Source organism: Pituophis catenifer, unplaced genomic scaffold (genome assembly GCF_029215685.1).
Source record: "Pituophis catenifer annectens isolate HBS135680 unplaced genomic scaffold, rPitCat1.0.hap2 SCAF_3, whole genome shotgun sequence".
NCBI classification, from domain to species: domain Eukaryota; kingdom Metazoa; phylum Chordata; class Lepidosauria; order Squamata; family Colubridae; genus Pituophis; species Pituophis catenifer.
Genome location: NW_027256883.1, coordinates 162,785,965 through 162,795,337, shown reverse-complemented (window position 1 = coordinate 162,795,337; position 9,373 = coordinate 162,785,965). Strand labels below are relative to the sequence as shown.

At 43.8% G+C, this 9,373-nt stretch overlaps 1 protein-coding gene across 1 annotated transcript; it reads right to left on the bottom strand.

Moving 5' to 3' along the window:
- Window positions 1–5,506: 5,506 nt before the first annotated feature.
- Window positions 5,507–7,501, bottom strand: AMIGO1 (adhesion molecule with Ig like domain 1). The gene has a single exon (XM_070939663.1). The coding sequence runs from the start codon at window positions 7,440–7,442 to the stop codon at window positions 5,796–5,798; it is 1,647 nt and encodes a 548-aa protein (XP_070795764.1). The 5' UTR covers window positions 7,443–7,501; the 3' UTR covers window positions 5,507–5,795.
- Window positions 7,502–9,373: the final 1,872 nt, after the last annotated feature.

Genomic DNA, 9,373 nt, shown 5'->3' with positions numbered 1-9,373 from the left:
TTATTAAGTTAGGCTTTTGATAATACTGAACATATTCAATTTGTAACTAACCATTTTGGACATGAAAATGCAGAAGACCCCAGGGTGCCTATTAGCAAAATAAGATTTATTTTCACATATTTCTATATTAGAAGGTACAAACTACCTAACAGAGAAATCCAATCCAGCTTCTTTACGGGATTTTTATTGTTGCCTGACATAGGTAAGCATTGCAGCAAATTTGAACACTTTTGCTTGATCTGCCAGGCACAAAATAGGAGATAAGATCATGCTGGACTATAAGCAACTAGTAATTTTGCTTTGTTGAGCTATCTGTGATCTCATCCTATTGCTCAGTAGAGGCAATACCCCTTTCTCAGATACAGCCACAAATTTAATCTGCACTTTCTCTTAAATCAGGGTTCCCCAAAATTAGTGGGAACTTTAAATCCCAGAATTCTCCAGTCAGCATGGCTGGCTGGGAAATTCTGGAAGTTGAACTCCGCATGTCTTAAATTTGGCAAGATTGGGAATCTCTGCCTTAAGACTTGTTTTAGGATGTGCAATTTTTAAGAGATTTGCATTTGGAATGGTTTGCTTCTAAATTCTGAGCCCCAGACACACCGTTCATTTTGCTAAGTCAAGCTTGCAGCTCTTTTCAACATTTGTGAGGCAGAAGTCTTGACTGAAGTGTCAAAAATGGAAAGTTAATCCACTGGTTTTCTTTTAAAATGAAAATTAAGTAGTTCTGTGCAGCCTATTAGATCAATTGACTTGTTTTCCCTGCTTTGACCTCATCAACAATTCAGAGCAGGTTGTATGCACAATTGACCTCAGAAAAAGACATTTATCTTTGAAGTTCATTCTTCAATTTTTATGGAATATTGTTTTCTGATGGCACAAATGAAAGAGCAAGTAGGAAATAAAACAAAGGTTTTTGAAATGCGGGTATAAATAACATAAATCTGGAAAGGCTTAACATTGCTATGATTTAGCAGACTCTTAAAGACAGTAACCACTATTGAGCAAGCAAGAAGGTCAAACTAAGTGGGTAAAGACTGTTTATTTTTTGCTTGCTTGTAGGATCATGACAGATTATGGAATTGGAGATAATGTGCTAACGTAAGTTCACAGATCATGCTACACATCTTGGTTTGTTTAACCATCACTTACTAAATAAACCATAGCGGTTGGCTTTCTGAGCCAAAACCCATGGTTTACAAAGCAGTGGCTGGATTTATACAATATGCTAAACCAAAACAAGGGCAACTACATTACTGGCTTAGCGTGATGTACAAATCTAGCTACTCTCTTCTTCAGCAGACTAGAAAGTTCAGCCAAGAGAAAAATGGATCTTTGCAGTTAGCACCAAACATTTACTGCTATTAAAAAGTAACCCCTGATGCCCTCAGCCGTTACAGCTCTGTAATTCCAATAAATATATATGGTCCTTTGGGTACCAGACAAAGTGCTGAAGGGGAGTATCCTTTTCTGCCACTGTACTATAGAGACAAATTGCATTTAGACTGCACACAGACAACAGGTACAAGCAGGAGAGTTGGTGAGACAAAATATCCTGACACTACTTGAAATGTGGGTGGATCCTTCCTTTAGCCCAATAGTTTACACAGGAAAATCTTATATGTGTTTTCTTTTCCTACCCATACAGGCAGAGTACTATAAAAAGCTACTTAGTACCAGTAATTATCAGTGTGGTGCTTTATCCATCCGGGGGCCAGCTTTCTCTTCTAAATAGATATGTTCACTGTCTTAACCAAGCAGGGAAAATAGGAGTTGGACATAAGAGGAAAGCTGTTTCCACTCTTTGTTCTGAATCATTTTCTGGTTAGTGTGAGAAAATTTAAATAATGTAGAACTAATTTTATTTGGAGTCAGTATTCTTGATACATTACGATTACAAATACTAGGTAGGGATGACTAAGTATTACCTCCAGGTTAGAGTTAACGGTACAGGAATCAACATCAGAACAAGATTAATCACATGGGAGATAGGAGGAAGTATTGTTTTCTGTATACTGATATACAGTACCTCATAACCAAGGTTATGAGGTGGAAAAATGACCAACTTCCTTTTGTTTATTGACTGCTAGTGATAACAAGTGATGCTTGAACCAAGAGGCTCTAGGAGAGAACAATAATGAGCTCCATTTTTTAAGATCACATGCTGTTCTATTGGGTCATTTTACTTAAATACTTTCCACATTATATATGTTGGTGTCTAAAACTTTCTGCCATACAGCCTGATGAATTTCTCTGTGCAGGATAAAATTCACCACTGGGAGGATCATGCTCATCTTAAGGAGTAAAGGAATGTTTTGTTTCTTAAAGTAGTTTTTGTGATCTCTTTGGTGGATCGAGCTTACTGGGAAGACATGAAGAGGGCGTACTCCAACAATAGTAAGGGTGTATATGGCTATTTAAATTTTGCTAAATCAAAATTTTCATGCAAGGAAACCGTATGTATATTTTCCTAAAAAAATAGTTAGAAATGACAGTCCTGCCTAAGTACTAAGTTTTTCTAGCAAATATTGAAAGCTAGAGCTGGGATTAAAAGTGTGGACACCCACACATGCAAATTCATACTTGCACACATATGCATCATGAAACATCTATAGGCTGTTTACATTCTCACTTTAGTTCAAGCTTTCATTCTGCCTTCATTCAGTAATATTCAACCAAAATTGGAGGCTGAACTGCTGTTTAGGAACATAAAGCCCCTAGTTCAATCCCTGGTATGTCTAGTTTATGGAGCTGAGATACCAGGGCAGGGAAAATCTTTTGTCTTGTGATTTAAAAAAAAAACCCCGAGGCCAGGCAAAATAGAGAATACTTAATAGCCAAGCGGGCCTAATTTCAGACAGGTAGCTTCCATCAAATAGGATAACACATATTCTGAATGTGATAGAATTGGTACTGATGCATCCAGTGTAAATATTTGTGCAAAGGTTATTACATTGAGATTAAGCTGTGTTCCTGTATTATATATTTCTGTATTTTAATTTTATCTTAATTTATATCTATGGCATTCAGGCTATAAAACGTTCTCCATATATATGAGAATTATGTACCCAGGAAGTTCTCCTACTCCTGAATTCCTTCTGAATGAGATGTATTACAACAAATTAAGTCATAACATGAAAAAATATGTAACCTATAACATTCTAATGCAAAGTTCTTCTTCCTTCCTTCCAAAACCTAGTCTTTAATCTGTTCTTATCTTGCTTTTAAGTAACTTCTAATCTTCTAGGAAATTAGCCTACTGCAAGGTCCAGTGGAGAGGAAGTCCTGAACATGAAAATTCCCAACATTCCACATGAACAGATTTACAAAAATTGGTCATTTCTAGTTCATTATTGCTAAATTCTCTCTGTGCTCACTATCACCCATGTAATTATTTTCATTCACGTGCTCTATTTTTCATCCTTTCCTAACCCAACTCTTTTGTGAGTTTGCAGATATGTTTTTCTGATGGCCTATCTATTTTGAGGTTTCATTCCTCCTAATATACTAAGAAAGACACATTGGACAATCCCAGAACTAATTGGTGAAAGTTTATAGCAGATGTCAGCATTTCGTGAACCTTGATTTATCTTGAAAACACAACTGGACCTAGTTAGTGCTTGGAATCCTTGAATGGGAGATTACTAGGAATTCCTAGAGCTTTTACGTTAAGATGGGAAGTTTAAAAAAAAAACATTGTGGCAAAAGCAATGGAAACCATACTATTTTTATACTGTTGCCAAAAAGAATGAATAGACATATCCATGGTATCACCAGGACCTAAGTGTGATTTAAGAGATATTTCTAACTAGATAAGGTGAGAAGATTAGCTTCTCTGGTTTAAGGATCACTTTGAGTTCCAATAGATTAGTTTAGATTAGTTCTCATATAAACTGATGGCAGAGCCTTGGTGATATAATCACACTTGCTATGGCTGTTTGGTCATTAAGAGCAGTAACTGGAGCCATTCACAGCTTTGTGCAAAACACTCTATGGCTTATTGTGTCATATACACCTATTCTGTTCTGTCCTTCTCTATCCAGAAGCAACCAATAATTTGGATGGATTATGCATCCAGAGCAAATGAAAAACTTTGCAGTATGTTTAAGGAATGTTCCTTCAATGAATTCCTTCTTATGACCCCATATGCTTCTCAAGTCCACCTATAGTAAAGGGAGAACTCTGAACTGACCATGACAGGCAACATTCAGGTGTTTTTTTTTGGGTGGGTGAGGAAACCTGAGAAATGGTATTAGGAGCAAGATTCATCCTTAGTTTGGATGATTTCACCCCATAAAGAGAATGTGAACTGAAGCATCACAATATTGTGAAAACAATCTTCTTATATCTTTGTTGTTTCTATATATCTCCCTGTGGGAGGAAAAGCCAATTTAAACATATGGAAGAATACTTTTTTTAAAAAAAAATCAAACAATTAGATAAGTGTCAAGCTCAATGCTGTTTGTTTTAGGAGGATGTTCAAAGTCCATATAAGTAGCTTCCAGCAAAATCTCTCCAACTAGAATTTATCCCACCTACACATTACAAAGCTGTGTTGCATGGCTCCTGCTAAAATAGAATGGCTCATAAAATTTCCCTTTACCCCCAAACATCTGGAACATGCTTGGCCTCCTAAATAAACATGAGAAAAACTTGGTTGAAGATGATGAAGCATCAAATAGTTCTGGAGCTATATAGCTTGCCATAGGCTCCTGTCTTGCTGAAGTTCTGAAAGGATGTGGAGATGTGCTAAAATTTGACCATAATCTGTCATTGGAATCTGACTATTAAACTGCCAGAGCTGAAAGGGAAAGGCAGGAGATCTGCATCCAGCCATGTTGTGTTCTTGTTGTTGCATTTTAGAGAAAGCAAGATAGGGGTGCAGAATTCCAGCTTACCAGTTCCCAAGGCTGTTGGTTCTTTCTTGCAGTTTGATGCTCTGAAGTCTAAAATCTTTGGATTTAACTCCCTTTCACTAAGCTCTTGATGGGAGAAAGGAAGAGAGAGCATCATATCCACTTTCAGTTATATTTCCATTTTCCCCATCTTTTTTCACTTGCACAATACGGAAAACAGGCTTACTTGCTTGCTAGAAAATATTTTGAGTTATGTCCTGAGAAATCTGGTACAGTGTAAATGTTCATTTGCTGCTTAAAAAATGATTTAGCAATAGTTAAAAAAAAACTACTTAGGCATTTTAAAAGTTATTTTTCGCAATGTCTTGGCTACTTGGGACTATCACTATAGCTGGAGCTATGGTGGATAATATGATTTAATTTAATTTGTATCAGAGATAGCTAAAATATGATTTCTAAGCTCATTTTATCCTTCTGAGGAAAGAGCAGATACTTCTGAAAGCTTATGGCCCTATTATAAAATGACACATAACATTCTGGCTGCAATAGGTGAACAGACCTGATCTGAATTTCATACTTGCATGGATATTTGGGAGCAAAATCCCTTAAGAAGAGGGAATACAAATGCAGGATGCAGAAAACCTAGTTAGTACTCTTGATTATTCATGTTTTGTCTCTTTTTTTCTCAGTGGGATGTTTTGCAAACTTCTAATGCAAGGGAACTGAAAGATCACATTCCAAAATTAAAACAAAAAAACCCCAGAAGGCTCAGAAACTGCCGGAGAGTAAGTTGAGACATCAGGTTTTCAACACTGGACACAACAAGAAGGGAACCAAACAGGAATGCTGTTACAGACTGTGGCAGATTATAGAATAGTGCCTGGCTTGATGATAAAGAGGTGGATCTGTTCCTGTTCTTTCCTTTCATAGCCTGAATGATCACAGCAGTCCAACTAATTCAGTCCCTGCCTTGTCCCTACTACTTCCTCTCCCGCCTTCATTTGGTGAGGGTCCCACAATGGGAGTGTCAGAGAAGACTGAGCTGACTGAATCTGGATCTGACAATTTTCTCTCTACCTTCTGGACTCCTTTGGGTGCATGTTTGGGGGAGTTGGTGGGTTTGCATTTGCCATTCTGGCCTTGGGCTCTGCTTGGCACTGTGTTCCGATTTAATCCTTCCTTGTCCCCAGTCACTTCAGCATTGTGATTCGGAGTGGTGCTGAGCACTGAAGAGTTGATACTGTCCTCTTGTTGGTTAGCCTGCTTCTCATTGCTGCGGCACCAGCAACGGCATGGAGTCAGATAAAGATAGATGAGCACAAGAATGACACTCAGGATACAGCCCACTAGTGTGGTGTAGGCTGTGTTGAGCATGTCCGGGACTCCATGAAGGGTATAGTTATGGACTGTGACTTGTACATAAAAGGTCTCATTGAACACCTGGCTTACTGCATAACAGGTATACAGACCCATATCCTCTGTGCTGATATTACTTATCAGAAGGCTTCCATTTGGCAGCAGAGTAATGGTGTTATTATCGTCCTCCTGTTGAATATGCTCATATCGGGGTGTCACCCATTCCTTAACTGTTACTCCTCGTTGCCTGGTATCACAATTGATGGTTACCTTGTCCCCACGGTGGAACTCTAGGGCTTGCTCCTTGAAGGCACTGCAATTCATGCCCTCTGGATCATACAGGCTGGAAATTGTGATGTTTTTATTCTTGGTCTGATCCAAGCATTGGAGCTCTTCCTCAAAGTCCACAGCTGAGCTTAGTTGCCGTTTCTGCCAGTGGGTGAAGAGATTGTAAAGCTCACATTGGCAGCTGAGAGGGTTGCCGTGAACATAGAGGCCGTTCTTCATCCAGGCTGGGAGCCCATTGACCTCCTTCACCTGCAGGTTCTTGATCTTGTTGGAAGAAAGGTCCAGCAGTGCCAATTCGGGAAGTTTGGCCTCTCCATTTTTTACCAGCTCCAGGGGGAAGCGGGAGATCTCATTATGGCTAAGGTACAGTTTCTGGAGGCTGGCCATATCATCAAAAGCTGAGCGGTCAATCTTGGAGATCTTGTTGCTAAATAGGAGGAGCACCTCCAGCTCAGTCAGTTTACTGAAGATGTTCTCTCCTAGTGAATCAATGGCATTGGAGGAGAGGTCCAAGTATTTCAGGTGTGGGACGTTGCTGAAGGCCTCGGTGGAGATGAAGTGAAGGCCATTGTGGCTGAGGAACAAGGAATGGAGGTGAGAGAGCTGGAAAGGAGTCCACTCCGCTCGCAGGTGGGTCAGCTGATTGTGGCTAAAGTCCAGGACAACAGCGTAATGAGGAAGGTGATGAGGGAAGACTTTCAGGTCGGCTTTGGAGCAGCTGATGATGTTGCTGGCACAGACACAGTTCTTGGGGCAATTCAGCGCCAACCCCCCTTGCCGGCCAGTGCCCAAACTCAATAGCACCAGCAGCCAAGATGCTTTAAAGCTCAGAGCAAGACATCGACGGGACACCGGAGCATCCTGAAACCACATTGTAAGACTCAGCGAGGAAGAGTCAGGGTCCCGTTTCTGGAGAAGAGAAGATGGAGGGGCAGGAACCATGGAGGTAGCAATGAGGGCACTGGGACAGGGTCCTGCCGGCGCTGGCAAAGTCCGGCGTTTGCCAGAACACGAAGCGGAGGGCGGGAACGAGGCCGAGGGGGCAGAGGACCCGCTGTGCTCATCCCCCGAGCAGGACCGGCAGGATCCACCTGCTGCCAAGCGCGATCCGGAGGACGGCGAAGAGCAAGCCCTCGTCGCCCGCTTCCTCCAGCCCCGCTGGGGAAAAGATGCCTCTCATGGACAAGTCAAGCCCGGCTCCCGCTTGGATGTCCGCTCCTCCTCCCCTCCTCAGCCTGTGGTCGGCCAAGCCCTGCAGCCTGCCACGCGGTGTTGCATTGCACCAAGAGTCCCCCAAGCGGCAGCGCCAACCGCTCGCTCACTCACCGGCGAACGAGGCTCCTCTCCCTCCGCCGCTCAGCCCATCCCGGCGGGTCGGTTCCCGCAGCGCTGGCTTCTCATGCGGCCTCCTGCCGTCGCAGAAAGGAAGAAGCGGGCCGGGCTGCCGAGGAAGCCGAAGAGGGCAGCCCCTGATTCTGAAGGAGGAGTCCGGAGCCGCTGCCAGTTCTCTCCGGCGGGGTTGGGAGCGGGAGGTTGCCGAGAGCTGTCCCGCGCGACCAGAGGGCAGGCGAGGCTTCGGGAGGGATGGCTGGTGGGCGCAGAGGCTCGGCAGTGCCGAACAGGCTTCCGGTGGTGCGGAGCGGTCAGGAGAGCGAAGACACGGCGGGAGCCGGAAAGGTTAATCCAGGCTGGTTGACTGGAAGCAGGAAAGGCGGGCAGGAGGGCTGCGCGCGCATGTGCGCGCGTCCTGGGAGTGCGATGGTCTTGCACACTAGCTCCTAGCACGCTCACGCTCACACCCACCCACAGCCTGTCAAGGGAGGAGGAGGCTGGCCGAAGCAGTCCTAGAGAGCGAGCCCCAACACACACACACACTCACTCACTCACACTCTCTCACACACTCGTAGACGCACCGCCGGCGCTTTGGCAACCTGGAAGCTACTCCAAACTGCAGCCCAGGGAGTCCGGTCCTTAAGGGAGGCTTCCCGGTGGAATGGGAAAGGCTGCCGAAACGGCGCCCTGGCTGCGTTGTTGGACCCTCCCTTCTCCCCGCTAGAAGCCGGCAAGTGGCGCCAAGTCCCGACCTCCGATCTGAAGGCTGTTCTCGTCAGGGCCAAAGGAGGGGAGCGTGTCCGCGGGCGGTCTTCGGCTGGCTCGCTCTGCGAGATAGAGCCTCCTTCGGGGAAAAAAAGAGCCTGGCTGCATTCGCGCCAATTGTCTCTTGTTATTGTTTTGATAAAAAATGATATTGGTGAGGCGGGGGTTTAAGGGCGGGACGGGCGAGCGGGCCGACCAGTCAACAGTCGCTGCCTCCGAGAACGGTCGGGTTTCGTAGGGTTCGATGGACGCCCTCGAGCCAATGAAGGGAGGCAAGTCTTTAACTAGTCCTTTCCCGGACTCCCTGCGATCGGCTGATCTCGCTGCGTGACTGGGGAGGGGAAATAGAAAGTCCTTGGTGCTTTTGAAGCAGTTCCTTTTTTTTTTTTGGCTTTAATTTATATGCCGCCCTTCTCCGGAGACTCAGGGCGGCTTACAATGCGTTAAGCAATAGCCTTCATACTTTTGTATATTTATACAAAGTCAGTTTATTGCCCCCACAATCTGGGTCCTCATTTTACCTACCTTTGAAAGGATGGAAGGCTGAGTCAACCTTGAACCTGGTGAGATTTGAACTTGCAGTAATTGCAAGCAGCAGATGTTAATAACAGTGCTTTAGTCCACTGTACTACAGGCTCTTCTTCCTTCATGTGGGGCTCTTACTCGGGAAAAACTCCGGGTAGGAAACTTGGGGGAAGGGGGAAGGGAATCGAGAAAAACGAAAGGATGGATCTAGAAGGTCGGAAGATGGCGCTATTCAAAAGATGCTTGGGATC